Source organism: Fusarium graminearum, chromosome 2 (genome assembly GCF_000240135.3).
Source record: "Fusarium graminearum PH-1 chromosome 2, whole genome shotgun sequence".
Classification (NCBI taxonomy): domain Eukaryota; kingdom Fungi; phylum Ascomycota; class Sordariomycetes; order Hypocreales; family Nectriaceae; genus Fusarium; species Fusarium graminearum.
Window position 1 is genome coordinate 3,354,272 of NC_026475.1, and position 27,923 is coordinate 3,382,194.

Below are 27,923 nucleotides of genomic sequence, written 5' to 3' on the forward strand. Positions count from 1 at the left end.
GTTCAGGTTTTTACCTAATTCACAAAAATGGCAAAGTTCAGCCCAGGCACTAGCATCGTTTTCTGTTACATAGTGGCTGTTTAACAGTTTTTAGCCCAACGAGACCAGCCCGTTTCAAGACTTGATGTTTCCATTTTAGTTACTAGCTTTGTTTGTCGCATAAATAAGTTATGCTGACATTTTTCATCCCAACATGCTTCTCAGCCACCAACTGCCGAGATCGACACCCTTAAGTGAGACACGCTCATTAAACTCAATTGGTCCAGCTATTCCGAATACGATCCCACCATACTGATTATGCTGTCCAAGCGGTAGTGATTCTTGTACAAGCCGACATTACTTGATGTGGAACTCTGTGCATGAGGCTGTCGGACAAACAAGCCCTTGCGAGATTGTTTGTTCTGTGCACTGACACTTACTTTTGATCCTGGTAACATGCGCCCGCCAAATCCGAATGGATGCAGAACCGTGGATCAAAGCTCAGACTACTTAAGCAGCCGCTATCCAACACTAGGATACTGGCATCACTCACTCAGTACCACTTAACAAATACATTCATCATGAAGTCGAAAATTTTGTTTACTTGCTTTACCTATCTTACCGGCGCAGCCTTGGCCAAGCCCAAGCCTGACCACCAAGAGGTTGACGTTGCCATCATTGGTGGTGGCGCAACAGGTTCTTATGCTGCTGTCAGACTCCGAGAAGACTACGGAAAGAGCGTTCTCGTCATTGAGAAAGAAAACAGGCTTGTTAGTTGGCCGACTTAATCTAACCCTCATTGCTATTCTTACCAGATTATACAGGGCGGCCACGTTCATGCCTACCAGCCGGAAGGCGGAGACAGGCCAATCAACTACGGAGTTCAAGCTTACCTGAACCGAGAGAAGACCAGGGCTTTCTTCAAGCGATTCGATGTCGGCCTGATTGACCCGGATGCAAAGAGCGGGTTCGATCTTCTTTTCGCCACCAAGGATATCGACTTCACTACTGGAAAGACTGTTGATGCTGACTACGGGCTCATCAACTCAACTGTCGCATTGATTGAGTACATTGCCCTGGCAGTGAAGTATCAGCCATGGTTCGAAAATGGTTATTTCAAGAAAGGCAAAATTCCAGAAGACCTTCTCTTACCCTTCGGAGAGTTCCTCGACAAGCACAACATTGGCAGCTCTCTTGAAATTCTTCGCACATTCATCTGGCTTTCTGATGCAGTGAATACACCTACCTGGTTTGTCCTGGCTGTCGTTGGACAGCCCCAACTTGCCGCTCTCGGTTTTGGTCTAGCAGGCCCATCTTTCAAGTGGCCCGAGACTTATTCTTCAGAAACACTCTACGACCGCGTTCTCGACCTCATGAAAGATGACGTTCTTCTCGAAAGCACGGTAGTCTCTAGCAGTCGCAAGACCAACGGCGTCGACTTGGTCATCCAAACACCAAACGGAAAGAAGCATGTCAAAGCCAAGAAACTTCTTATTGCAGCAACTCCCTCCCCTGGCAACACCGAAGCATGGGATCTCGACAAGAACGAAAAGTCAATCTTCTCCAAATTCACCTGGGAAAGGCTTTACGTCAGTGTTGTTGGCAAGACCAGCTTGCCTTCCGATGTTCCCGGTATCCGCAACACGTGGGACAACCCCAGCAACTTTTACCTTCCTCAAGGTGACTTTGTTGACGCGTACACTCGCGCAGGCGATAAGGATGTCTGGACTACGCGTGTCCTTGGCCGTGCCAGTCTGACCGCCGAAAAAGCAAAGTCTATGATCAAACAGGTCTTCACTAACATTGATACCGCGGGAACATATGATGTCACTGACCCTACCATTTTGGCTTTCGCATCACATGGACTCACCGTGCCCAAAGTGTCACCCAAGGAACTCTCTGATGGATTCTACCAGAAGCTTTATGCTCTGCAAGGCCAGCGCAACACATTCTGGACTGGACTTAGCTGGGCTCCCGACTACACTCCCATCTTGTGGGACTTTACTGAGAAACTTTTCCCTCAAATCTTATCTGGTATCTAGAGTTTTAAGTAGACTGTTCAACTTGCAAGTCGTCTATCCTGCAAGTCCACCAATTAATATTCATAGTCTTTAAGCAGCAGCCCTAGTCTTCTCAATATACTTAAAATTCTCAACAAAGAATCTATCTGGATCAAAAATACACCACGTAAAATTAAGGTTATCCAATAACTAACCTTCCCAACAAAACCACATGTGCTGTGATAGAAGAAGCGTCTCCCGGGTTGTACGTACAGTCAAAACTCCGCCATCCTGCAAGTCCGCTCATGGACGTCCGCTATGATACATGTCCGCAAACTTTAAATCAACTATACGGTAGTTAGTGTCTGCCAGCTCATACATAAAACAGTAAATTTACTCACGTTAATCTGTCTTTAGATTTCAAGCACAATTCCATTATTACAAGTTCGAAGAAATATCCTATTATTCCAGTTTCAAGTATCATTCCACTATAACTAGTTTCAAGATGACTGCAACAAACGCCCCTACTACCAGTACTGCTCTCTATGCCAATGCAGAGGGTAAACCTGTTGTTACCAGACTCCCGATGCCAGCACTTCGTGACGATGAGATCCTCATCAAGGTCATGTACGCAGGCGTCAACCCGTCCGACTTCAGAGTGTTGAAGTTCTTCGACTGCCGACGGCGCGTGATGGGTCATGAGTTCTGTGGCAAGGTGCTCGAGAGCCCTGGCCTGGCAAAATCACCTTTCAAGGCAGGCGACATCGTTGCCGGCTACGTAAACGGCTCCAACGACCGCCCCGAGCGCTTCGGCACGCAACAGGAATACATATCTATCCCACCTGCGTGGGCCTTCGAGGTTCCCGATAACGTACCTCACCCTAATGTTGCTGGTCTCCCCGTTGTAGTCCAGACTGCCAATGATGCAATTTTCAATCGGTTCAAGCTACCCCTCCCGCAAGATGCCAAAGGTCCCATCGAGGGAACGATGGTGATCTGGGCCGGTGCCACATGCGTCGGCATGTCTGCGATCCAGCTTGCGCGCGCCAGCGGCGTCACCTCCATCATCGTCACAGCGTCGCCTAAGCGACACGAATTTCTCAAGAAGCTGGGTGCGACCCACTGCTTTGACTATAGCGACGAGAGCACCCCGGCTCGCATTAAGGCATTAGTGGAAAGCGCCGGCGATGTGCCTGTCTGGGGATTCGACGCACTCGGAACTATGACTACGCCCAGTCCACAGACGCTCCTCGCTAGTTCTTTGCCCAGGAGCGACCGAGTTAAACTCGTAACCGTACTCTTAATGCCAGAGGAAGGCTTCGAGCCTTGTATCGGGGCTCGGCATTACCAGACTTCGTTTGACCTGCCAAACGGGGATAAGGTTGATATACCCCCCAACATGGAAGCGGCGGACAGAATGTGGAAGGCTCTCGGCTGGGTGATGGATCATTATGGCAAAGAGTTCCAAGAGATCCCCGTTGAAGTGTTCAAGGGAACAGCTGAGGACGCGCTGAAAGAGGTTGAAAAGGTCGAGTCTACTGGAAGATTTGGAAAGTTAGTGTTGACGCTGCCATGGGTTACTAAAGAGTAATAAATGCCTAGATCTATTACTACAGTAGAGCATCTGCCTTTAACTATCTTTCTAACTAACCTTCATATCTGTCATACTTGGTTTAATTTATACTATCATTTTCGACCCCAGTCATGTTCCACTTACAGTCCCCTTGGCTCTAGTCTACGTGCAGCAGCTTCGCCTTACAAGTTCAATCACTCGACTAATCAAAACCTCTGTCTTAGACTAATCCCATCTCGAAGCAGGCTTTCGTCGTATTAACTCCATGAATTTGATTTTAGCTATGAGGGACAATTGACCGTGAAGAGATGACTTTGTACTGACATCCTGGAGGTCGTTGGTTCGTAGCAAGGATTCCACAATGTGTCATGACTCTAATATGCTTAAATGATTAAACTGCTGAGTTTAGCAGAAAAGGTTAAAATGCCATTTTAGTCGTTTAAGCGAGGCAGTTCAGGTGGAGCAATGTGCCTCCAATCGATCACAGTCTTGAACAAATGTCCAGAAACAGATATAGATTTGAGATTGGGCACTGATTTGCTACCCTCATCAAGAGATTGTGAAATACAAGACCCTGCCTTACTCATCACGTTTCTCAAATCCATCATCCTTCATCTTCAAGGTATAAGCCTTTCCGTACGTGTTTTGGGGATCACGTTTCTTAAACGCATCTCCCTCCATCCTCAGAGTATATGGTCTGGTATATAAGTTCTCACGTTTCTCAAGCGCATCGTCCTTCATCTTTAGAGTATAGGGTCTGCCATATAAATTCTCGCGCTTTTTAAACGCATCACCCCCCATCTTCAGAGTGTAAGGTCTGGGATATAAATTCTCGCGCTCCGCGATGGCATTGTCTGTAGTCAAGATCAATAAAATGCTTCAACGGGAGACGATATGATCTCACCTGGGATAGGGCTTGCAGCTGCAAAGCCGCACACCGCAGCGACGCTGAGGAATTGAGATAGCTTCATGTTCAAATGATAAAATTGCTACTGTAAACTATGAGTTTCCAGTTGGTAAGTGTAGACAATTTCCGACCATCCTAAATATTAAATACATCGATATCCTTTACCAGGACTGTCCATCCATGGGTTATTGACTAGGCTTGTGATCTCTTAGAAAGGAAGGTCGTTTTGCTGTGGGGTAGATAAGAGTCGTCATTCTAGTTGGGCTATACGACATAGCATACAGAACAAACATAAGTTCTATGCCTTGCATCTCGCCCCCAACTTCATTGCTGTACACGATTGGCTGATAGGCTTTGGTAATGGTGTATAAGGCGCTGTTTAAGGCAACCACCGAATTGATGGTCGGAACTTCGGCATTCATCTTCAAAAGTGCCTGCGGGGGAAGCTTGTAAAGGCATCATGATGATACTGATCTGCGTTCGGTCCCAAAAGTACCTTATCTAAAGGTCTGTTTAGGCAGGCGCTTCTTCTTTCGTAGTGTTGTGCAACACATCAAATTCGATGGAGGTGATCATCAGGTTGATGTCAGAGATAAGCCTTCTTTAGTAATATTGACCACTGTCATATCGTTTTAATCCAACCCCAACAAACTCTCATCTCTCATAGCCTCGCGACCTACTGGAATCTCATTCCTGCAAAGGCGATCTACCCAGTTACCACTTCCTCCACTGAGATCATGTCGTTCAAGGATAAGAACGGTTCTGATGAGAGTCTGCTGCATAATGAAGAGGGCAGCGAGGGAACCGACTGGACCCCATTGAAGCAGCGAGGGAGCCGGAAAGGCCACGCCTGGCTCGCATTTAACGTCTTCTTCTTCTTGATATCTCTTTGTCTCTTCGTGGCTACGTACACGAGAACCAATGTGATATCAGAGATGGAGCATGTTCGGAAGACTTCATTTTATTGTAAGCCTTTCTCTCGGTAAACACAATCCAAAGCAGCGACTGACAGTACAGCTCCTGTCCTGGACTCAATCAACTTCAAACTGAGGCCCATAGAGACTGAAGGTGGCCTATTCGAAGCCAAAAATCCTACCAAGTGGCGCAACTCCGTCAAGCCCGACTCAGCAGTCGATGAAGCATGGGAAGACCTCGAGAACATCCGCGTTTTCCCCATCACCGAGAATGAGGTTCGAAGACTAGGCAAAGATCCAGAGCTTCTTGTCAAGTTTCCACCGGAGTATGGGCTCGGTGATAATGCCTACATGGCACAGATCGATATGTTCCATCAGATTCACTGCCTGAACCTCCTTCGACATCTGGCATGGGCCGAGTATCACCGGAACGGCACAGCCAAGAAACCATTCAGCGAACTGCATTGGATTCATGTCAGCCACTGCACCGACATACTTATGCAGAATCTTATGTGTAATGGCAATTTGGACATTATCACATTCAACTGGGTTGAAACACAGACAAACCCTTTCCCGGACTTTGGTGTCAATCATCAGTGCAGGGATTTCGATGCGATATACGAGTGGCAGGATAAACACTCTGTGCCAAAGGAGTGGGGACGAAATGTCACACGACCATCAGGCGCAAAGCAAATTCCCATCAGCGAAGAGTATTATCGGATATATGGAATTGAGAAGAATGAGACTGAGAGTGAATCAAGCCATAATATATAGTCAAGAAGATACAAAACCATAGGCAACCGGGACGCACGGGAGTCCTTGAAAGCTTATTCGGTGTTTTCTAAACAAACTCTGCCCCTACCCTGTGATTCGCTTTAAAGTGGCAATAGCAAGGGGAACTATCGTTGTTCCAAACTGACAGTAGGCATCCGATGAGAAGTTTCACAATTTGGACAGTCTCGGGCGTCTACAACAATGCTGCCGGGATGACCAGTGGGAAACATGGGAGATGGCGCCACCATAAAGACAAGCGTAATATTTGTAAGAGGGAGGCGGCCCCGTGAGATATGTAAGTATAAGTAATAGGAACAAAACTGCATTAAGTCCAGTACACAGAACAATCTCACATGAATTCAAGTGATTCATGTCTAGGATGAAGGAGGCTCGCTAAGCGTGGAGATAAACTGCTTCTGGAACTCCCCAAATAGCAACCCGTAGGTCACTGTACCAACCTCCGTCTGCGCAGTGATGTTGACATTGGCACTGGTGATAACTTTCTTTCCAAAGTCAGGCATAGTAGTACGGCGCACTTCAATGGTAGTCTTGGGCCCATTGAAGTACTGGCGCGCCTCATACGCTGTATCCTTGCAGGGGGTGAAAGGCGTTTTCTGGGCACAGGTCTTGCCGCACGGAGCTCCATTCTGCACGCCATGGCATGCGACTGAAAAGTCGCCTGGGTCGGGGACAGCATTGTGGCCTTCGAGGGTGAACTTCCAGTGAATCTTCTCGTTCACACCGCGAGTGGCAGAGTAGTCGTTGCTGTACCAGTTGTTCTTGAGATCCTCGGGGTTGGTGACTTCGTAGGGTGCTGCAATTGCGCTGCACGCAAACGTGGAGAGGAGGACAGCTTTGGCGAGCATGGTTGCGAATGGACTGAATGGTTATTAGTATGATTTGTTCTTACATGAAAACAACGATCCAGAATAAGAACTTCCTATGTTACTTACATATTTGAAGAAGGTTGTCTGAGGTGGAGAGTGTAGTTGCTATGTCTTGTTTTGCACTGTAGCTTAGAGAAGAAGTAAACTTGGGGTCTCAATCGTCTCTATTTATCCATCGTTCACCGAACCTTCCGACCCTTGTGTCACAAGATACTCCTTTGATACGAGCTTGTTGATCTTTGCACAAGAAATTAATTTCCCACCGCCACATCGAAAAAGTTAAACGCGTCGGCAATTGAGTGTAACGTGCCGACAGATCCGATCGCCTTATTATCCATAATTGATTTTCCTTTTACCCTGCTGAGCCGTGCACAGACGCGAAACAGAGTTACCCTGAAACATGAACACTAGTAAGAATTAAATATAGTATAATTAAACCTTAGAACCGAACTGACAATATGCTAGACTAGATAGACTAACTCCCGTAGACAAGATAATACTTGCCGATCGATGAGCATCTACGCGCGTGCACCACAGCTTAGAATCTCAACCTTGCGTCGCAGTCGAGCACATCTGTACTGTCAATTTGAACGAAGAGCCTTGTTGGGTTAGCTTTATGTAGCGATGACAGCAATTCGAAATACATGTTAGAACAGCTGGACCTGATCGTAATGGACTGCCTTGCTACACTAACCACATTATGAAGTAGTCCCGTGTACGGCATTGATGTACCCTGAAGTTTTGCATCCTGATAGGAAATCTTGGCCTCCAAGGCATAAGAGAGGATAACACAAAGCTTGTTTATGCCATTTGGGTTTCAATTGAATTGTCCGTTTGTCCAAGAGTCCGACTTCGAGGTCAGCGTTTCTGCCCCCTATTCTCTAGCCTGATAACTCAACAAATACCCAATCGTCACTTGGATTAATGTTGGGTTTGTAGTTATAAACCCGGCTAGGTCCTGTATGAGAGATCTCTGTCGCATAAAATCAGCATGTCTTGAACAACAACACAGGGGTCAGTATCACTTTGTATGGTCAATAGGATGGATGTTCTATACTGACTGCGAATTCAAGGCGCACTGTCGCAGTTCTCATCACTTTGAAGTGCAGTTTCTTCTCAATATAAGAGCCTTTATTTAAAAGCTCATCAAATGGAAGAATGAATCAAGCCCCCAACTCACCAGTCACCAGGCCGAAGGACTCGAATTGGGTCGTAGGGCAAGATAGTAAAGGAGATCAGCTAGGTCAGTGTTAGGTTCTCAACGTGATGCCCGCTGGTCTGCCGGCTGAGTATCGTGCTATTGTAAAGGGTCTGAGTGTTGTTAAACTTAATGAGCTTGCTCAACGATGGCAGTACAAGCGCGATGAGAAAATCAGATCCAGAGATACGGCACAGGAGTACTTCACAAATGAGGCTACCAGGAAGCATCAACCTTGGGGCCAGTAACTCTAATGTCATCTCTGCGGCCTGTCACTGTGAACCAAACAAACCGACCATCCCAATCGCAACGCGGCAGAAGTTGTTCGCCTCAAACACGTTGATAGCCAGGTTAGAGGAAAGCTTACAGAATATGATAAGCGATGATTCTGTCGCTACATAGGTTAAAATGGGGAGAAATTGCCGAGGGTGTTGATTGTGATAGCGTTGGCCACTTGGGGTTTGGGACAGAAGACCAAATTGTTACAGCTCCAGCTGAAGAGCGACTTTATATTTAGAGCAAGAAAGAAACACCAAGTAGTCCATATCTACGAATAGGCAAGTAAACTACTTTTGTATTTTCGATGGCCTACCCTGACCCTGTAACTCCCATTTGTCTTCCATCGTTTTTCTTTTCTTCTAGTATGCCTTTTGTAATTTAGGCATAACTTATTCTTGATGGTTGAAAATGGTCACGTGTGTCAGCATTGAAGTTGAAAATCACCAAATGAAACTCTGCCTTTCCCCTGCCACATCCTGTGTGGCTCTAACAACATTCATTTCTAAAATGAAGCCACAAGACCTTGTATGCAACAAATGTTGGGATGAATTCTTCAACACTGAGTCTTTCGAAAAAACATGTACGGCCGAAGATGATCCTTACATTCACCACGAGACAGAAGCAGTCTCCACCATTGACGAAATTACAAATGCCTCATCATCCGGTTGCAACTGGTGCAGTTTTGTTGAGACCTTCTTGTATGACTCAAAGCATGGAAAAACACGTATAAAAACGGTGTTGCTTCCTGGTCGGGAAAGACATCAAGCTACACCAAGGGGCCGCAACGTGTTTTTTGTTCGCGTCTATTATTTATGTGGGGATGAAGAAGAATTCGCGGATACCCGTCGGATCTATGCCTTTACGTCCAGCAAAGATGAAGCGTCAGCGCATGTGACTGCACGTCCACTGAGACACGACGTAGGCAGCCCAGAGGGTAACCTTCAAATGCAATCGTGGCTCGCGGAATGCAAAGGACATGAGGGATGTTTAGATCCACACGCAGAGGCTACACTACCTACAAGGGTCATCGAAGTCAGGCCTAAGGATCAAAACGAGCCACGGGTCGTTGAATCTGGAGGGCGTCGTGGAAGGTATGCGACTGTATCTTATTGCTGGGGTAAAGCTCCCTTCGACACGCTCAACACGTCGAACTATGCACAATTCATGGAGGGCTTTGACAATAGAACGCTGCCTCTTACTTTCCAACAGGCTATAGCTGTAACTCGCAGTCTCTCAATTCCATATTTGTGGATAGATGCCCTTTGCATCATTCAAGATTCTGAAAAAGACAAGAATCGGGAGATTTCATCGATGAAGGATATCTATGCCTCTTCCACTTTGACAATTGTCGCCGCCTCTGCACAAGAAGTCTCCGAGGGGTTTCTACAGGATCGGCCTCATATAAAGCAAAGTTTTACAATACCATTCTGCTTAAAGCCCAACGTGTTTGGAACCTTCTCTTTCGGCAGCCTCGACGATGCATCATACGATGAGCGTTCCGAGCCGCTTGCAAAAAGGGCTTGGACACTACAGGAACAATTGCTTGCTCAACGGACTATCACCTTTGCTAGTCACACCATGATGTGGGCTTGCAAAGCTGGTACAAAGACCTTTGGTGATTCGTTCCATTACCCCTTCTACGACAGTATGGACACATACACTAGTCTCAATCTGAACGAATTATTGATGGACGACCAAGATGCATTGGCCGTGAAATACGAGGCGTTGACCTGCTGGAGTCGACTTGTTTCAGCCTACTCGCTTAGACGTGCCAGTCTCGAGAATGACAAGTTAAATGCAGTCGCTGGAATTGCACTCCATGGCTCGTTTGCCCCAGCCCTTGGCCCAGGGTATTATGCCGGATTGTGGACATACAAGCTAGCGCTACAACTGACGTGGTATGTCAGTTATCACCACAGAAGCTTACCTGACGGTGAAAAACTCGATTCGTACCGGCCAAAGACCTACCGCGCACCTTCCTGGTCGTGGGCGAGTATTGAAGGTGGCATGATTCAGTTTGATGAAGTATTCGCGCCTATATACAATACAGCTCCTATTTGCAAAGTTTTAGACTGTTCAACAACGCCAAAATTGGCCCAAAACCCCTTTGGGGAAGTTGTTGCGGGGCAACTTAAAGTACTAGGGTTTGTTAGAACCGCATGGTTCTACCCACAGACCTCGAACCTTGTCTTGCTTCCTATGTCTAATGCTGAGGGTGGCGACGAAAGTATAATGTCACATGAAGAAGGCTACAACAAGTACATTGAGGACTTTATTGCTGCAAACCCGAATGTCGATTTCAAGGAGGATCCAGAGGTTCTGCACGGCACATGGAACAACAACACTTCTGGTACTCGTGATGAAACCCGATTCACCGAACCAATGATTGTCTTTTGTCTTGCGATAGCCTCAGAGGGTTTCACAGGAAAGGGCATATCCGGTTTGTTGCTCACACGAACGGACAATGCGAGTCCATATACTAGAGTTGGTCAGTTTATGAGAGGAAGGAAGAGGGACTTTAGAAACAAGGAACTTGTTGCGGAAGAACTGATAATAGTATAACTAAACGAATACTCATGCGGTGTCAAGTTTCACATAGTTACTATTTACTATATTTTGCGTTTACTTGATTTGACTGTTATATATTACTGCACTAAAATGTGGACGATAGAGCTACATCGATATTGACGTGATAAAGGAAATTTGGCAGAGAGTTGTAAAATACATTGGTGAAGTGTGTGCCACTATCTCTAACACTGCCTATTTTTACACTTGTTGAATTCAATCCTGGTTACAGCTTACTGAACCTTCCCTCTCGAGTCAACTGGCCAGATCTCCTCGATGGTCCCATTGCGATGAGCATAATAATAATCGTGAAGGTTAACAGTCGGGTCGATATGACTTGGAATCATCTCGACCCTATCGCCAACCTTGAGCGATGGCGTTCCTTCCTCCCAATTCAACGACCCATGTTCATCACCCAACTGGTTGTAAACATATCTTTGATCTTTACATTCAGAAAGACCACTGTCAGTTGTTAAAGTCTTGAGACCCGTGTCTATTGTGACTTGACGTTCCCCCTGCTTGCTCACGACTGTTGCTAGGAATGACAGACTGTGGGAGTAGTAGGCTCCGATGGCGTTGCGATAGTCTGTGTCCATAAAAATGAAGGATCCGGGCTGCAACTCTGTTACACCTGGCACTGTCGCACAGAAATCAGCTGTACCAGTGCCTCCAGTTGTCACAACCTCAATGTTGAATCCTTCTTTTTTGAGCTCTTGGGCAGTCTCTGTAAGAATGCGCATTGATTCAAGACATTGTTCTTTGCGATCTTGGAAGTCGTGAAGATGCTGTAGGTGGCCCTCATAGCCTTGGACGCCAATCAGACGCATTTGTTTCAATGTGTCGATGTGTCGTGCTAGTGGTAAAGCACCTTCGGGCTTGACACCGGTGCGGTGGAGTCCGACGTCCAAGTCAATCAACACGTTTATAGGGTCTTGAGAACCCGAGTTTGCCAGGGCATTGTTGATGGCGGTAGCAGCGTCGGCGTCGTCTACCACTATCCGTAGATCTTGATGCTTCTTGAAAAGCTCAACCAATCTTCTGACCTTGGCCGGACCAACAATCTCACACGTGATGAGAAGATCGGTAAAACCAGCAGCAGTGATTGCTTCAGCTTCACTCAGCTTTGCGACGCATCCGCCTTTTGCACCAGCTGCAACAAGCTTTTTAGCGATGATAGCGCTCTTGGTTGTCTTTAGATGCGGTCTGATATTCCGCCCAGTTGGAAGGAGTCTATCCATAAGCTTCTTGATGTTGGCCTCCATGACATCAAGGTCGACAATCATGGACGGGGTGTCGAGATCATCCAGGCTGTCGCCCACTTTGGGAGAGTACATGATGGAAATGTTGGATGGTTCGGTGGTGAGTGATTTGATCGATCGTGACAATGAATATGTATTATGGGTGAGATGAGCAGATAGGTGGATGTGTATCGGGTTTACTTTTACCCTCCGAAGATGGATTCCGCAGATTGAATGGAATCGACAATCTCGAAGTAACGTTGTAGGTTACAGAGCACAGTGTGTCAGTCTCCCCGCCTTTATCTCATGACCTTTTGTCCGCCGATCTTCCCTGCTTATCGCGGTTCCATATTTCCCCGCTCCATGGGCGGGTTGCATAAAAATCGAGACTAATCTAGTGGGCAACATAAATATAAGGTCAGTCTTAGTGTTTATGTAGCATAAGAGTGGTTCAATGATTTTGTCTCTTGTGCTGATACACTGAGCGAGGGTCGAGATTCAAGGTACAAAATAAATAAGCTAACTACACTAATCTGAACAGTATAGCCCGGCCAACTATCTCTCTCGTGTTCCTAGCAGACAATGTTCCTGATTACCCAAGATTCCCCGATCACAAGAACCAACGAAATTCGGGGGAAGATGGGCCATCGCGCAAACGCTGAGTAGACACATCCGCAGCCGTCGTCTTGGTCCCCGCCTTGCGATTCCTTCGCATGTTATCAAAGACCATAAACCCACCAAGAAGACCCGCTATGAGGCATCCGCAGGCTCCAAAGCAGGCTGTTGTGATAAGAGCTGTTGGGTACTTGGGCTTTTCGCTCTCTCGGAAAATGTTGCTTGATACGAGACCCATCAAGTTTGCTAAAGGTACACCCACTGATGTGAGCACTACCCTCTTGCCCTCGTGGCTAATATTATTATTATACCACGTAGATAATAGGACAGATGGTGCAGAAGTTCCCCAAACCATCATGAAGCATGCGTAGTAGGCCAGCTGTAACTGGGCTTGGACATCAGAGATGGCGGCATAAATGATGAACCCGATAAAGGTGAAGGCGAATCCGAGCATGATAAAGGGGAAACGAATGCGCAGAAAGTCAGAGCTGAATGCCAAGATAAGTAGCATCACTGCGCCGCCAACATTAGGCGCGACTATGTAGACATGTTAGCAGTTTGACCACCCCAGATCACACTCACATACCAGTATAAAGATTGGTCTTGATAGTTCCATATCCCAGACGTTGGATAATCTGCGGCATAAAAAGCGCGACAGACTGAATCGGTACACCCAGGCAAATCTCAATCAACAGGAAACAGTACGTCGTCGGCTGTTTAAAGATTTTGATCGAGTCCTTAAAGCTGAACTTTTCTTGCACAACTGAAGATGAATCGACCTGCATTCGGTGAAATGCTAATGCCTTTTCCTCTTCGCCAAGAAACTTGGCCTCACCAGCTGACAACGGAAGATACCAGAAAGCAAAGATGGAGAAGAGGACAGATGCTGCGCCTTCAATGATGAACAGATACCGCCATACAAACATCTTGGAGTCGATCTGGAAAACTCCGAATGACAAAAGCCCGCTCTGTTCTCGTCAGTATTTATACTGCCCGTGCAGCATTGGGAACGTACAAAGGCATTGGCAATATTGGAGGCTGCGTAAAAGACGGCCAAGCGACGTGCCAGTTCACCACGCCTGTAGAATGTTGTGAGGTAATAAATGACAAGCGGGAAGAAACCCGACTCAGCGACACCCAGAAAGAAGCGAAGAGCAAAGAGCCCGCCAAAATTCTGGACGCAAGCCGCCAACAAAGTCATGGAACCAAAGGTGAACATGAGAATTGGAAGAACTCTGGCAGGGCCGTACTTCTTGCCAACTATCGCAACTGGTGGAGCAAAAATGACATACGGTACAAAGAAGATTGACACCAAAAGGTTGTATTGACCTGGTTTGAAGTTCAAATCTGAGAGCATATTAGTTATTGTCCGACGGGCCTGTGGAGTGGAATGTCGTACTATCACTAAGCCCAGCTGTTTGGGCGTTTCCGAGGTTTCCTTTATCCAAAGCGTTGAACAAGTCTATCGGCTAGTCAGAAACGTCGACGCGACGTGAACCAGATCAATCTTACACATGATCGCCAAGACAGGCATCAAACGGACGTCAAACTTGCGGCAAAGTTGACGCTCCGCGATGTGGTCAACGATGCGAGCAGTTTCTCCTTCGGCGACATCATGGAGCGTGTCGTCAATGAAGTCATCATCTTTGTGATCTTTCGGGTGCATAACTTTTGGATGATCTGCAGGCTGTTGGAAAAATAATGATCTTCAGTGGAACAAGAAAGGTTTGGCAGCGATTGTGAACGTGTGGTATTTGAGATGTCATATGAGAAAGATAAACCAAGTAATGGCAAGGGAGATGTTACATCAATAAGCTTATGTTTGGCTTGCATCACTGACTGGTTACATATCAAGGGTATGTTATCTCGGTGCACACACTGTATCATCAGTTCGCCGTACATGATAATGATCGTGATCCTTACAATCTGGGGGTGGGTCACGGTGCTTTGATACAGTACGCCGAGTGGATACTTTGCTGTTTGTACAGTACGAGTTGGCAGTGTAACATAACATGTCGATCCCAATCCACTACCAATCAACCGAGGCATTTGATAGCTGAATGGCCGGCAATAGATAAACCTCCGTTGCAGATAAACCAAAAGCAATAGCTTGACATAGACTGAGAACACAATTTCTATCATCGAAAATATTCACTTGCACAACCCATTATCACAGCATGAGCAATCAACCCCCATACCCACTCCACGAATCAGTGGTTGGACGAATAGACCCAGAGTATGCCGCATTCTATAACAAACACATCATAGACAAGCAACAAGTTCACCTTCAACCGATAGAAGCATCGCGAGCCAGCGGCGTTCTCATTCCAGGCAGTGGTCCATTACAACCCGTAGCCAGCACAGTCGATTACAAAGTCGAACGAAGAGAAAGCCAAGGCCCTGATGTCAGTGTTCGGTGCTTTACGCCGAACGGTGAGAAGCCAGAAGCTGGATGGCCAGTATGCATTTACTATCACGGCGGTGGATGGGTTCTCGGTACGATTGAGACTGAGAACGTTATTGCATCGCATTTATGTGCTCGAGGAAAGTGTGTCGTTGTCAGCGTAGATTACAGACTCGCGCCAGAGAACCCGTTCCCCGCTGCTGTGCACGATTCCTGGGAGGCCGTGTTGTGGGTCATTGGGGAGGGGAAAGATATCCTTGGCTTAGACACGTCGAAGTTGGCAACAGGTAATCTTACTTCCATATAGTTTTCATCGGTTGAAACTAATTGAGAATATCTAGGCGGCTCATCCGCTGGTGCTAACCTCGCAGCTGTCATGTGTCAAAGGGCTGCCGATCTAGGATCACCGCAATTCTCCCTGCAACTTCTTTCCGTACCAGTTATGGATAACACAGCCGATATATCCAACAACGAGTCATGGAAAGAGAACCAGAATTCCCCCGCTCTTCCAGCCCCCAAGATGCTTTGGTACCGTAACCATTATCTACCTAACAAGGAGGACTGGTCTCATCCTGAAGCCAGCCCACTATTCTGGAAGGGGGATTTCTCTAAACTTCCACCAGCATGTTTCGTCGTTGGTGAGTTGGATGTTCTGCGCACAGAGGGCGAACAGTTTGCAAAGAAGCTGGTTGATGCTGGTGTCAAGGCTGAGGTCAATATGATGAAGGGTCAGCCGCACCCATTCATTGCTATGGACGCAGTCCTGGAGGCTGGGTCAAGAGCCATAACACTGTTCTGCGATGCTCTGTATAAGACTATGTATGAGAAATGGTAGTTCTTGGATCAGCAAGCGTATCTTGGCATTCTAATTCCTGCATGTGCTGTCTGGGTGCGCTCAGTGTTGTTCCATAAGGCATAAAAATACATTTGTCTTGTACATATATTCTTCTCATAGAAAATGAATTGAGGAAATTGAAGGGAAAGATAAGTAAAATTGTCTAAAATAAAATCTGAAATGAAGTCTAAGTTAAAGTCTAAGATAAAGTCTAAATAAAGTCTAAATAAAGTCTAAGAACATAAGTAAGGGAATCAAGTTAATTAAAAGGTCAGGTACAAGTAAGCAGATACCTGACTACGTCCATGGTAGTAGGACTGTCTGACTTAATTGGCCTTCTTGAGAGTCTCTCTCATCACTCTCGGTGTGATTCCAGTTGCCTCACCAGTCTCGTCAACCTCATACTCGAAATCATCCAACCCAACATTTCCATAGTTCAGCGAGTCAACCCCTCCCCACGTCAAGCAACCACCACTGAAAGGACCAACACTGCCTTCTGTCCCGTCTTCTACAGCATCGCCACCCTTCTTGGCCTCATAGACAGCTCTGAAGGACATTCTCCCTTGCCCTTTCAATCCCATTGGATACAGTCTGGCAACCATCGGCACGTCCAGCCCCGGGAACAGCATCGCAGCTTGTGTCGCTAGGACATCAACGCCCTCGCGGGTCCAGTTACGGATCACGAGCGTATCATCCATCACGACCGTCATCTGATTCGTGGGGCCCTTGAATGTGCCCGCAAACCGAGAGTCGGCTGTTTCGCGCGCTGCTTCCTCAGCAGCAGGTAGCAAATTCTCCGCAAGGAGGTCGGACATTTGAGCCAACAAAGCAGCACGGCTAGGTCCTGCAAAAAGCCCCACAAAGCCAATATCGTGGTCTGGGGAGAGAACGAAAATCGAAGTGTAAAGCCCCAGGGCACCATTCTTGGTGTATAGATCGACGACTCGGGTACCGCTGCCGAGGGGGACAGAAGTTCGGCGGATCTCCCAAGGCATGCCGACCGACATTGTGAGGTCCGCAGTATGGGTGATAGGCTTGAGCCAAGAGCGTGTAGTGGCGGGTTCCAGGATTGTTGACTTGAGGATAGATTGACCGAGACGAGTGAGATCTGCACCCGTGGAAAACATGCCGCCACAGCTATTGAGTTTCAGCCTTGTCCAACATAACCTGAAGAGAAGGGCAAGAAGACTTACGGACTAGCATCTCCTGTATTTGAACTCCACGACGAGAGCTGCTCATTCTCTGGAATCATGGCGTTTTCTTTGCTCTTGGGTGCTTCCGTGGTCGTACGGTTGAGAGAGAGGGGAGTAAGGAGCGATGATTTAAGAGACTCGTCAAAAGACTTTCCAGTCATGCCCTCAAGTGCGTAGGCGAGAATTTGGTATGCAAGGTTGGAGTACACGGGAGTGTTACCACTGGATGTGATGGGGAAGGAGTTGTTAGCTGTAATTCCCTCGAAAAATTCTGTAAATGAATATTAGTCACAGTGATCAGCTGAAGAAGGCGATAGATGAATCTACCTTGTCGGGTGCAAGGTTCTAGATGTGGATCTGAGATGCTGCATTTCGGTTTGGCCTTGTTGGCTAGGGCAGGTAAACCGTATTTCTCAGGATTCTCTTTTTTGAGTTGAAATGTGGTTTCCACATCGTAGAGTCCAACTAGACATAAGATTAGAAGAGCTGGGCTGTATATGTCATGTATAAATACTTACAATCTCGAGGGATGCCGGCTAACTGTCCAGCGAGCTCGCCGATAGTAATCTCATCCCACTGAACACTGCGCGTGACATCACCCTTGTTCTTCTTAGCCGCAAGCGCAAGCTCGGGAATCCACTTTGTCACAGGGTCGTTCATATACTTCATTCCGACCTCGGCGAGAAGTGTATACACGGTGAAAAGCTTGGAGACACTGCCAATACGAAACACAGTATCCTCGTTGATCGCTTCTGAGGTTAAGAAATCCTTCATCGAAGAAGGGACGTATCCATACTGAAACAGGGTGTTTGAAGTAGAAAAGGCCTGAAGATAGAAAGTCGTGTTCAACTTATCGAAGGTGCCGTTGTGGTCGAAACTTTCAAAGGTAGCATTGAGGTGTACAATGGCGTCTAAGACAGTATCGGACTCGAGTGGGTCGTTGACAGGTGGAAAGATTGGACCCAGGAGAGGACATATGCTCTGCGTTGCATACACCTTCTGGGCCAGAATGAGGGAAAGAATAACAGAAAAGTACTTCATGATCAGGACTGGAGTAGAACCTGTTGATGGAAGATGATTGAGATAGCTGTAGCAGAGAGAGAGCGTGAGGGTGTCTTCTTTATACAACGAGTATCTGGATAGGAGACGCGTCAATGCAGATCAATGATGTATAGGTTGAACCAATGGTTATACCAGGGCAGTGTACCAGCTGTTGCATTGTTTGATTCGTTCAAAAGGGTTCTGGTGTAACAAACAAGGCCTCAGATATACGGACCCGTTGGTATATGTCATTGACAGCTACTACTCCCAAAATAGAGATGCCAAAGACGCTAGAGGATTTCGAGAAGACGCTAGAGAGGATTGAACTACCCTTGACGAAATGAGGGGAAACGGTTGGGCTGTTTTGTTCTAAACAGCCTTACACGTGACATTTTCATGGCCAACCCTTGCGCATTTGTTAAATACCTGATAATCGTACAAATGATCATCTAGCCAATCAACGTGTACTTGAGCTGTGAACCTTCTCGGATTGGCCGGGTCGCTCATTTCAACTCTTGTAAAGCTATTTCTCCACTGTTCAGCCCCAAGTTACGTCAGTCTTTAATCTCGCTCAGCCACCCAAGTACGAAGTTACCAAGTCAGTATGCAGACCGTCTTTTCTTGTTCTTCCCTTCTTCTTGTTAACGTAGGAGAGAAAAGACATTGGCAACAGATATGGTCCAGGTCTTGATCGAAAGATCCGCTGCCAGCGGTGCAAGTCGACCGCGACAACGGGCATATCACACCAAATCCAGAACGGGGTGTAGGACTTGCAAGTCAGTTTCCGTAATGATCTGCAGTGTACTGATGTATACTGACGTTGTATCCTAGGATACGCAAAGTACGTTGCGACGAACAACAGCCGGCCTGTGATCGCTGTACCTCCACAGCCCGGGTATGCGATGGCTATGCTCCCCACAAGCCCTCTTCATCCATCTCCCAATCACCCTCACCGCAACGCCACAACTCCCCAAACCCTACCGTCGATCTGAAACTTGTTTTACCACGTCAAAGCCCCGAAGAAGTACGCAGCTACAGCTACTTCCTTGAAGTCACAGCCCATCTCTCGCCGGCTCTTTCTACGCCGACTTTTGGCTTGCCGAGCTTCTGCGTGTTTGCCTGTCCGATCCGGCTATCTGGCACGCTGTTGTGAGTCTCGGTTCAGCTCATGAGGATTTTGCAGAAAATGGCCAAGGTTCGCGAAACCTGTTTTCGTTGAAACAGTTCAACTCATCCATCCAATGTCTCACTGAGTCGCGGTCGCCGAGACATGCAGATCGGTGGCGGGCGCTTATCGTCAGTACTGTATTTACATATATATGCACAATCAAAGGTCTTCATCACCAGACCCGCATACATCTCCACGCTGGGTGCAACCTCCTTCGCGAGATTCAGGACCATGACGTAAACCCTTCAAAGCTGGGCCAACTCCAAGAAAACACCTTTGCATCAGTCCCAATATCGATTGCTCCCATACAGTCTGTTCTGATGAACCTTGAGCTGCAGTTAAATTCACTTGACCATGGCAGCGTTGTTGAAAGTCCCCTTTTGCTCTCGCAGAATAAAATTTTCAACGCATGGCGCTCATATACTGCGCCACGCTCATCCCGTCCAAGGCCAGAACACGTTGAACAAGCCAACGGTGCTGCCCAGTCTCTGTTGACAGGACTGGTCCTTTTCTCGCAACAGCATGCCAAACAGCTCGGAGATCTTCAGACTGGCAAGTCTGGATTAGATGTTTTGTCTATTCTGGCTGCACGACAGGAGGTGTACACGCGATTTTTCAACGAGATCACAAAGGCAATCCACATGTTCCAACAAGAGATAGACCAACACCCAAGATGTTCATATCAATTGGAGGCAGACAGTATTCTCCCTTTACGCCTTTTTCATGACACCAACCGTCTCCTACTTATCCAAGACCCCGATGAGCCTGACTTGGAGAAGCGTCAACGTAGCCTCCCTCTATTGTTAACCTCTATAGTCGACCTCGCAGAACAAATCATGAATGTCGATCCCCAAAAGACTCGCAGGGTATCCTACACCCACCAACTCTTCTTAGTCACTCATAATGGTACCGAACAGTCGACTCGCAAGCGAGCCGTAACTCTACTTCGACGCCCGCGATTCGAAGGTGCATGGGATAGTCTCATCTCTGCAAGTCTTGCCGATGCAATTATGGACAGAGAGAGGGAGGCGGCTTGGGAATACCACGTACAACAAGGCTTAGTAGCTAAGACCTTTGAACAGGGACAAGAGGAGACAGATCCAATGTTTCGCATATTCAACTTTACATTCGCTTTTACAGGGAGTAGAGAGGCGCGAGTTGTCATGTGGACGTGGCAAGAGAAACTCAATGATCTAGCTGGGCAGGAAAGGGTGGTACAGTGGTGATGATAATGATCGACCTCTTTCGCCGTCTTCGTTGCCGTATCTAGTGAGCTTAGTCCAACTATTGACCGGCTAGGGGATTCATACGTAGTAGGAGCGCATCTTTTGGAATCAAATCATTAAACTCGACGAGTCCATTCCGTTTAAATGCCACTCTGTCGCCAAGGATGCTTTGTTGCAAAAGGTACGAGGACTCGACCATTTCAAGCACTTTAAGCACTTTGGAGGATTGCCAACGACAGTTACATACATGGATGATGAAATCATATTAGGATTTTGGTAGCGGTCAAGCATCTCACAATTCTTACTAAATCGGGCGAGCTCACAGATATCAGGACCACTTAATGCTTGATCCAAAACGTATCACTATCACATACACTATGGACATATATAACTTGGCCCTGGTGGAACCATCTCTAGAACATGTACTTGTTGAGTGATTAATATAAAATGATTCTTGGGTAGACAAGATCACCAAGCCAGAGGTTCGCCATTGTATCTTCATATTCCATAGGATAGGACGGCTACATCGTATTCTCCATCGGAAGAACACTCTCTTCTTTTCTGCAACGGGGGCTGAACGAACTGAATAGGCAAAGGAACCTCGTCTCATGGGTTATGCTACAAGTCGAGAGAATAAACTTGACTCATTCACCTATGGAAACACAGTATGTGGAGACAACGTGTTTGTATGTTGAAGGCGATCAATGCCTCCTTCCATACAGTCTTTTCAAGAGTTTAGTTACAGACAGAATACCTACAGGGTAGTAGTCAACAACCATTTCCCCTCGACATATGATAAACAAAGCATCCCAACCACGCATTGAGACTGTTAGAATCTCCCGATCGTCAATAGATTTCTCACATAATATCCTGGACAGAGAAACATAAACCTTTCTCCGATAAATGTGCATTAGCATCATTTCTCACAGACCATGCTCCAGCGTTTCCAAGATGTATACTGAAGATACCAATATGAAGTGAAATGTAGTATTAGCTCGTTATCGATAAATATAGTTAGTAAATTTCTTTGCCACGTAATTTCCCAACCTTTGTCATTTGTTGTAACTTCCAAAATCACCAGGCAACTCAGCGCGACTTCCTCCATCCAACTCGGCATGATAATCCCCCTTAAGCTCATGCCTGGGCTCCTCCGGAGATTTCGCCGCGCCGACTTCCATCGCTGATGGCGCAGTCTTTTTATTCTTCCTCCTCATCACAAGCCAAGCAATAAGACCTATCACGCCGATGCCGCCAATAACAGATCCAACCGCGATCCCAGCCTTGGCGCCGGTGGTAAGGGCGCCAGTCATCGAGCTTGCCGAGGCTGTGCTTGTTGATGAACTTGTCGAATCCGAACTTGTTGGTGAGCTTGTCGGTGAACTTTCAGATGAGGTAGTCGATGAACTAGTTGAATTGCAAGAACCGAACTTTGATTGGCATCCCGTCTCACAATAGTCTGAAATTGGAGTCAGATGGTGCATGATAATGTGTACGTTCTGGGCACGGGTTCACTTACCAGAGGTTTTGCCGCAGAAACCCTTAGCTGAACAGCAATCACCCCACTCGCTACCCTCACAGATGGCGTTGGTGTCCGAATTAGATCCGCAGTTTCCATCAATAGAAATAGCACCGAGGCTCGTCGCTGACGCTGCTGCCGTGGTAGAAGTCTTTTGAGTTGCTGTAGTCGCTGTAGTGGCCGTGGAGGACTCATCCTCTGAATCACAAGTACCGAACCCGCTTTGGCATCTGTTCAAGTTCAAATGTCAGTTGGCATCCCAACGAGTTACTTGAGCCGATAGCGCCCATCCAGAAAACAATAGACCGCACTTACCCAGTACCGCAATACGTGGAAGTCTTGCCGCAGTAGCCCTTTTCAGAGCAGCAGTTACCAAACTCGCTTCCTTGACATGTTATATTGCTCGAGGAAGTCGCACCACAAGACCCCGAGGTACTGACAAGCTGCCCACCACTTGATCCACAGGTACCAAAACCACTTTGGCAGCCCTCGCCGCAGTATGCTGAAGTCTTGCCGCAGAAGCCTTTTTCAGAGCAGCAGTTACCAAAAGTGGATGTGAGACATGTTGCGTTGTTATCAGAATTAGAGCCACAGTTGCCGTCTTTGCTGGTGGGATTATCTGCGCGTGGCAGGATGAGAAAGTTTGAGCTGGAACCGACTGGTTAGGGGTAGTCCGTCGATCAGACAGGGGATGTACGAGCTTACAACTCAAAGCCACGAGGGAACGAGGCAATCACTGGAGTGAATACACACAACAGACACAGCAGAGAGAACTCCATTGCAATTACAGTTAGCAAACAATGTAAAGCAAATAAAATCCCTCTCTACATACTAGCAGGGCACAATGCCTTTATGATGGCCCACTCTACAGAGTGACCCCCTGGTAGAAGCGCGGAGGTTAATTAGACCCAACACCAAAGTCCCCTGATCCACTCCATCCTGTCTCCGCTCCCATGGGAACGTGAGCGGTGAGTTGACACAGCCAGCCTGTCTTTCAGACATCAACCCCCGTAACCCGTCCATTCAGCATACAGTTACAGCTAGACCAAGACTCGGAGTGGACCTATTTTGACGCTTTGAGTTGCGAAGGAACAGTCGACATAAGCGCTAGGATCGGCAATTTCGTTGGCCTTGCGCTCCGTACAAGACACCAATTACAGCTCAGGCTCGGTCCGGCGGGTAATTTACCGCGTCCATATGTCGTTAGCTCGTGTAGATTACCTTCCGCAGCATGCAAGGGTGTCAATGGCGAAACTTGCCACTGAGTCTTGGACTTGCACGTGTCTCCCTGATGCCGATTTGTTACTCAAATCCTAAGGCGGAGTCAAAGCTTAATAGCTGAACCATACCTATAATGGCCTAGATATCTGAATTCATCCACATAACCGTCGCGATGGGCGCGACTCTAAACTGCAGATTGAGGGACAAAGACACTATTTTGGGTTACGAAAATCATGTACAACTTAACAACTACTAAAGACTGCATCAGCGCAAGCTTCACATCGTTCAGGATTAAATCAGGTAGATCAGGTAGAATCTAGTTCAAAGCTTAGCTAGTCTAAAGCCCATAAAGAGTCCACTTGATAACTAAGTGTTGTGCTATAGGGTGAGCCACCTAAGGCCGCTTGAAGCATGAGTGACAAAATTAGTAGGTCAGCTCATACTACTCAGACCAGACTTCTTAGACTACTTATTTTTACACCTTAGGGCTCAGGACATAACTTTTCTACCACCACTAAAACTATATTGAAGATAACCAGATTCTCAGACCTATTCTCAGACCCATGGTGAATAGCTAAATATTCCAGCTCAATAACACTCTTGTCATAGTTAGTACGCATTTATTTTCAACCCCTCCGGTCATATCAGAATTGTGATTGGTGTGTTCCTCTTCTTTCAGTGCAAGGCTGACTGCGGCATTAGCGTTGGTTCCCTCCTTTTCAATATTCTCCGCTTCTCCTTGTCCTAGTAGAAGACCAGCGCCGAAGTCTCGCGAAATTACGATGAGAGATGCCTCAAGTCTCTGGGTCAAAACCCGAGAAGGACTTCCAGAAAATGTCAAAAACTGGCTGGAGGGCATTGAAGACGATGCACAATCCGGCTTAACAGCAACACAACAGATCGACTGGCTCATCAGCCGAACGGAACAAAAAAAGACAGAACTCGAGAACGCACGTCGTCCTTACCTCTTGGAGATCAAGGGTCACAGATGGGACTTGCGGAAGTACTTTGAGCGCATGGTTCACTGGCTCAACAAGTTCAAGGATATCGGCGATGTGGCGTCATCATTCGATCCTGTCCATGCAGCTCTCCCATGGGCGGCTTTTCGCTTCGTCCTGCAGGTGATTCACCCGTCAATCAACAACATCTTATTCAGACAGAGTCTAAGTTCTTCAACAGGCTATTGTGGCTGAGAAAGAGTACACAGAAAGTCTCTTCGAGATTCTGTCATTAATGCCTCAATTTGTCCTTTCTGGTCACGTTCTAGAGGTTGTATATATGAATGAGGATATGCATATTGGAAATGCCTATGGAGGCACAGATCTAGGTCAACGATGCGTCAACACCTTGATCGAAAACCTGATAAAGCTTTATTCTTCACTTTTAGCAGCGCTTGAGTATTCTTACTCGGCTTTCATCATGAAGAAGGGGAAACGAAAAGTCTTAGCCCTATTCAACTCATCTGAGCCGGCAGGCATTCTACGCGAGCTAAAAGCGCAGCACAAGCAGGTCATAGACTGCGGTCAAGATTGTGAAAGGATTCTTACTCACCATACCTCTCACAAGTATTCCAATCTATTGAGTGAGCTAAAGTCCTCGATTGCAAATCTGGAAGATCGTTTGCTGGAATCACTTGTGAGAATAGATGAAAAAGATAAGTTGAGAGCTCTCAAAAAAATCTCTGCTATTCTGTTTCGGGGCCACCATGAGGAAGTCAAGAGGAAGAGAACTGACGGAACCTGTGAATGGATCTTGAAGAAAGATAACTTCATTGAATGGGAGAGGAACGATGCAGCAATAATGGTTCTGTACGGGAATCGTACGTCAACAACCCTAGTTTATTGTTGAGAGCTAACTATATTTAGCTGGTTCTGGCAAGACTTTTCTCATTTCCAAAGTAGTCGATTACTGCTGTGAGAATGCTGAAGACGATGAAGCCGTGGCCTACTTCTATTGCAAACGTGATGAAGAGAATCGAAGGAACCCTCAAGATATCCTTCGCAGCATACTACGCCAACTGTCAACTCCGATTAAGCAAGCAGAAAGTGGAAAGATTCACCAGGCGCTGAAAGGCCTCCCGGATCGTCTTGCAACTAGCGGCATGACGTTTGACATACCGACATGCAAAAACTTGATCGGGACGCTTATTGAGGACTACTCAAGAACGACCATCATTCTGGATGCCCTCGATGAGTGTGAAAGGGAAACCAGAGTGGAACTCATGAGATCCATGGCAAGCCTATTGGACGAGAAGAGCAGAATTCGCATTTTTGTGTCCAGTCGGACTGACGATGATATACGACGCTACTTTCAACACAAGCCAATCATCGAGATACAAGCCGCCGATAACGAAGCTGATATAAGCTCATTCGTTCACGAGGAGCTATCGCAAGACCCAAGATGGAGTAACTTGAGCTCGGAACTTCAGCAACAGATTCAAGGAATCTTCCACGACAAGAGCCAGGGCATGTTCCAATGGGCGGCACTACAAGTGAAGCAGCTGTGTCAATCGTCAGTATGGAATGAAACGAGCATCAAAGCACACATCTCAAATGCCCCCAAAGGTCTCACAGGGGCCTACGATGTTATCTGGAAACAGATAGGTCAAAGACCTTCCCATGAAGAGCAACAAGGCAAAAGAGCTATCAAATGGGTTCTTTGCGCGTTTGAGCCCCTTGGAACGTCTGAACTGTCAAGGTTGTTACAAGTCGACCCAGACACAGATGTGGCAGAGCCGGTGGAAACACTCACTAAAGAGGAAATTTTGGGTATTGGCGGCAATTTGCTTATCTTTGATGAGGAAGTGAAAGTCTGGCGCTTTTGCCACTTATCAGCACGAGAATACATCGAGAACAACCATTGTGGAATCATCGAGGCTCACTTCCACGCTGCCACTTCTTGTCTTAGACTGCTCACTAGACGCAAAGGGTTAGAACCTTCGGAAGCAAGGAAATTCGAAGCCAATGAACCTTACTATCGACATTTGATCGGGTACGGATACTCTTGGAATCATGATCTAGATGATTATATCCTTTGCGAGGCACTTCATCACGCTGGCCTGGCTGATTTGCGGTCGAATAAAAACACTAAGCTAGAATCTCTCTTGAGAGAGTTCTTTGGGTCGATCGACGGGGATGGCTCAGCCTTCCTGGCCTGGAAACATTCTCGTCGGTCTTTGTTGGACCGCAGGGCTTACGAACCATCTCGCTACGTTACAGCTCAGGTCATAGCCGTTCGCTCCAGGTCGTCGTCTTTAGAAGTTGCAGCTATCTTTGGTATCTTCTACTTGTTAGAGAACTGGTGGAATGAACCAAGGTGGGAACTAAAGGGTGCTGTTGACGAGGGCCCATCATTACTCGCACTGGCCATCGAATTTCGACATGAGTATATTTGGCGATTTCTTCTCAAGAACGATATTTCAGCTAATGGATGCTGCCTCGGGCCTTTCAAAGTCGCCATTAAAGCCAATGATATGGTTGCTTTCGATGCACTTGTTGAGGCTGGCTTAGATGTCAATGACACTCCTCGGAACTCAGCACTGGCACAACTCTTGCAGCGAGGTGGCATTTCAGATCTGGAAGTAGATACACCCCTGAAGGGCGCTCTGAAGTGGCCAAACAATAACAACAAGAAAGTCTTTCTACAAAAGCTTTTAGAAAAAGGGGCAGATGTGAGTTTACAGACTCCTCATGGAAGCGGCCTTGAGTTTGCTATTAAGCACTCGTCTGCTGAAGATGTACGCATGTTGCTCGATGCTGACAAAGAGGCACACGATCCAACACAACTTCTGCACCTCGCCATCAGCAATGAGCGAGAAAATCTGGTCCCCTTACTTGTAGAAATGGGTGCCGACGTCAACAAACGAGTGGAAGGATGCACGGCATTGACGGAAGCATTGAAGCAAAACAACATACCCAACGTCCGATCACTCCTAGACCTAGGTGCGAGAATCGATCTTAGCTTGTGGCAAGACCGAGAGGCGGTCACAAATACTGAATGGTCTGATGATGTGATCGAGAGACTCGAGCTTCTTCTTCAGGCCGGCATGGATATCAACGCCAACGATGGCAAGGAAAACCTTTTGCTATCCGTTCTCGCTTGGTCTGACGTGGCCCACAGGACGTCCAAAGATACAAACGAATACGACTACAAAGACATAGTGCAGTGGGCTGTAGAGAACGGGGCTGATATCAATCAAGTTCTCTACCAGTCAGCCTTCCCCACCATATTAATTACTGCGGCATCCAAGTATGAACCCGATACAGTGCAGTATCTGCTTGAGGTCGGAGCAGACCCTACTGTCAGCGTGAACTTTGGATTTGGGAGTGCATTGATTGCAGCGGCGTTCAGCGGAAGATACCAAGCTTGTCGCTTTCTTCTCCGTCGGAAA

The 27,923-nt window shown here is 47.0% G+C and overlaps 13 protein-coding genes across 13 annotated transcripts; 7 read left to right on the forward strand and 6 right to left on the reverse strand.

Moving 5' to 3' along the window:
* Window positions 1-560: 560 nt before the first annotated feature.
* Window positions 561-2,021, forward strand: FGSG_12206 (uncharacterized protein; the record flags this gene model as incomplete). The annotated part of the gene is made up of 2 exons (XM_011322603.1): window positions 561-749; window positions 804-2,021. The coding sequence occupies 2 exons, from the start codon at window positions 561-563 to the stop codon at window positions 2,019-2,021; spliced, it is 1,407 nt and encodes a 468-aa protein (XP_011320905.1).
* Window positions 2,022-2,484: 463 nt separating this feature from the next.
* Window positions 2,485-3,570, forward strand: FGSG_04663 (uncharacterized protein; the record flags this gene model as incomplete). Its single annotated transcript, XM_011322604.1, has 1 exon — window positions 2,485-3,570. One exon carries the CDS (start codon window positions 2,485-2,487, stop codon window positions 3,568-3,570), a length of 1,086 nt encoding a protein of 361 aa, XP_011320906.1.
* Window positions 3,571-4,131: 561 nt separating this feature from the next.
* Window positions 4,132-4,523, reverse strand: FGSG_12207 (uncharacterized protein; the record flags this gene model as incomplete). Its single annotated transcript, XM_011322605.1, has 2 exons — window positions 4,132-4,406; window positions 4,457-4,523. 2 exons carry the CDS (start codon window positions 4,521-4,523, stop codon window positions 4,132-4,134), a joined length of 342 nt encoding a protein of 113 aa, XP_011320907.1.
* Window positions 4,524-5,143: 620 nt separating this feature from the next.
* FGSG_04662 (uncharacterized protein) lies at window positions 5,144-6,196 on the forward strand. Its single transcript, XM_011322606.1, has 2 exons — window positions 5,144-5,425; window positions 5,477-6,196. Exons 1-2 carry the CDS (start codon window positions 5,197-5,199, stop codon window positions 6,145-6,147), a joined length of 900 nt encoding a protein of 299 aa, XP_011320908.1. The 5' UTR covers window positions 5,144-5,196; the 3' UTR covers window positions 6,148-6,196.
* Window positions 6,197-6,521: 325 nt separating this feature from the next.
* On the reverse strand, window positions 6,522-7,013 carry FGSG_04661 (uncharacterized protein; the record flags this gene model as incomplete). Its single annotated transcript, XM_011322607.1, has 1 exon — window positions 6,522-7,013. One exon carries the CDS (start codon window positions 7,011-7,013, stop codon window positions 6,522-6,524), a length of 492 nt encoding a protein of 163 aa, XP_011320909.1.
* A 2,005-nt stretch (window positions 7,014-9,018) lies between these two features.
* Window positions 9,019-11,141, forward strand: FGSG_04660 (uncharacterized protein; the record flags this gene model as incomplete). Its single annotated transcript, XM_011322608.1, has 2 exons — window positions 9,019-10,999; window positions 11,101-11,141. The coding sequence occupies 2 exons, from the start codon at window positions 9,019-9,021 to the stop codon at window positions 11,139-11,141; spliced, it is 2,022 nt and encodes a 673-aa protein (XP_011320910.1).
* A 168-nt stretch (window positions 11,142-11,309) lies between these two features.
* Window positions 11,310-12,410, reverse strand: FGSG_04659 (uncharacterized protein; the record flags this gene model as incomplete). The annotated part of the gene is made up of 1 exon (XM_011322609.1): window positions 11,310-12,410. One exon carries the CDS (start codon window positions 12,408-12,410, stop codon window positions 11,310-11,312), a length of 1,101 nt encoding a protein of 366 aa, XP_011320911.1.
* A 514-nt stretch (window positions 12,411-12,924) lies between these two features.
* Window positions 12,925-14,595, reverse strand: FGSG_04658 (uncharacterized protein; the record flags this gene model as incomplete). The annotated part of the gene is made up of 4 exons (XM_011322610.1): window positions 12,925-13,466; window positions 13,516-13,897; window positions 13,945-14,258; window positions 14,442-14,595. The coding sequence occupies 4 exons, from the start codon at window positions 14,593-14,595 to the stop codon at window positions 12,925-12,927; spliced, it is 1,392 nt and encodes a 463-aa protein (XP_011320912.1).
* Window positions 14,596-15,106: 511 nt separating this feature from the next.
* FGSG_04657 (uncharacterized protein) lies at window positions 15,107-16,168 on the forward strand (the record flags this gene model as incomplete). Its single annotated transcript, XM_011322611.1, has 2 exons — window positions 15,107-15,620; window positions 15,675-16,168. The coding sequence occupies 2 exons, from the start codon at window positions 15,107-15,109 to the stop codon at window positions 16,166-16,168; spliced, it is 1,008 nt and encodes a 335-aa protein (XP_011320913.1).
* Window positions 16,169-16,494: 326 nt separating this feature from the next.
* Window positions 16,495-18,402, reverse strand: FGSG_04656 (uncharacterized protein; the record flags this gene model as incomplete). Its single annotated transcript, XM_011322612.1, has 4 exons — window positions 16,495-17,305; window positions 17,362-17,632; window positions 17,689-17,826; window positions 17,880-18,402. 4 exons carry the CDS (start codon window positions 18,400-18,402, stop codon window positions 16,495-16,497), a joined length of 1,743 nt encoding a protein of 580 aa, XP_011320914.1.
* Window positions 18,403-19,077: 675 nt separating this feature from the next.
* Window positions 19,078-20,796, forward strand: FGSG_04655 (uncharacterized protein; the record flags this gene model as incomplete). The annotated part of the gene is made up of 4 exons (XM_011322613.1): window positions 19,078-19,114; window positions 19,234-19,243; window positions 19,461-19,551; window positions 19,909-20,796. The coding sequence occupies 4 exons, from the start codon at window positions 19,078-19,080 to the stop codon at window positions 20,794-20,796; spliced, it is 1,026 nt and encodes a 341-aa protein (XP_011320915.1).
* Window positions 20,797-21,848: 1,052 nt separating this feature from the next.
* FGSG_04654 (uncharacterized protein) lies at window positions 21,849-23,091 on the reverse strand (the record flags this gene model as incomplete). Its single annotated transcript, XM_011322614.1, has 4 exons — window positions 21,849-22,252; window positions 22,313-22,542; window positions 22,628-22,960; window positions 23,018-23,091. 4 exons carry the CDS (start codon window positions 23,089-23,091, stop codon window positions 21,849-21,851), a joined length of 1,041 nt encoding a protein of 346 aa, XP_011320916.1.
* A 1,224-nt stretch (window positions 23,092-24,315) lies between these two features.
* FGSG_04653 (uncharacterized protein) lies at window positions 24,316-24,726 on the forward strand (the record flags this gene model as incomplete). The annotated part of the gene is made up of 1 exon (XM_011322615.1): window positions 24,316-24,726. One exon carries the CDS (start codon window positions 24,316-24,318, stop codon window positions 24,724-24,726), a length of 411 nt encoding a protein of 136 aa, XP_011320917.1.
* Window positions 24,727-27,923: the final 3,197 nt, after the last annotated feature.

Coding starts and splice junctions, on each gene's coding strand:
- FGSG_04662 (XM_011322606.1), top strand. CDS start 5,197: ATGTCGTTCAAGGATAAGAACGGTTCTGATGAGAGTCTGCTGCATAAT. Junction 5,426..5,476: donor TCGGAAGACTTCATTTTATT/GTAAGCCTTTCT, acceptor CTGACAGTACAG/CTCCTGTCCTGGACTCAATC.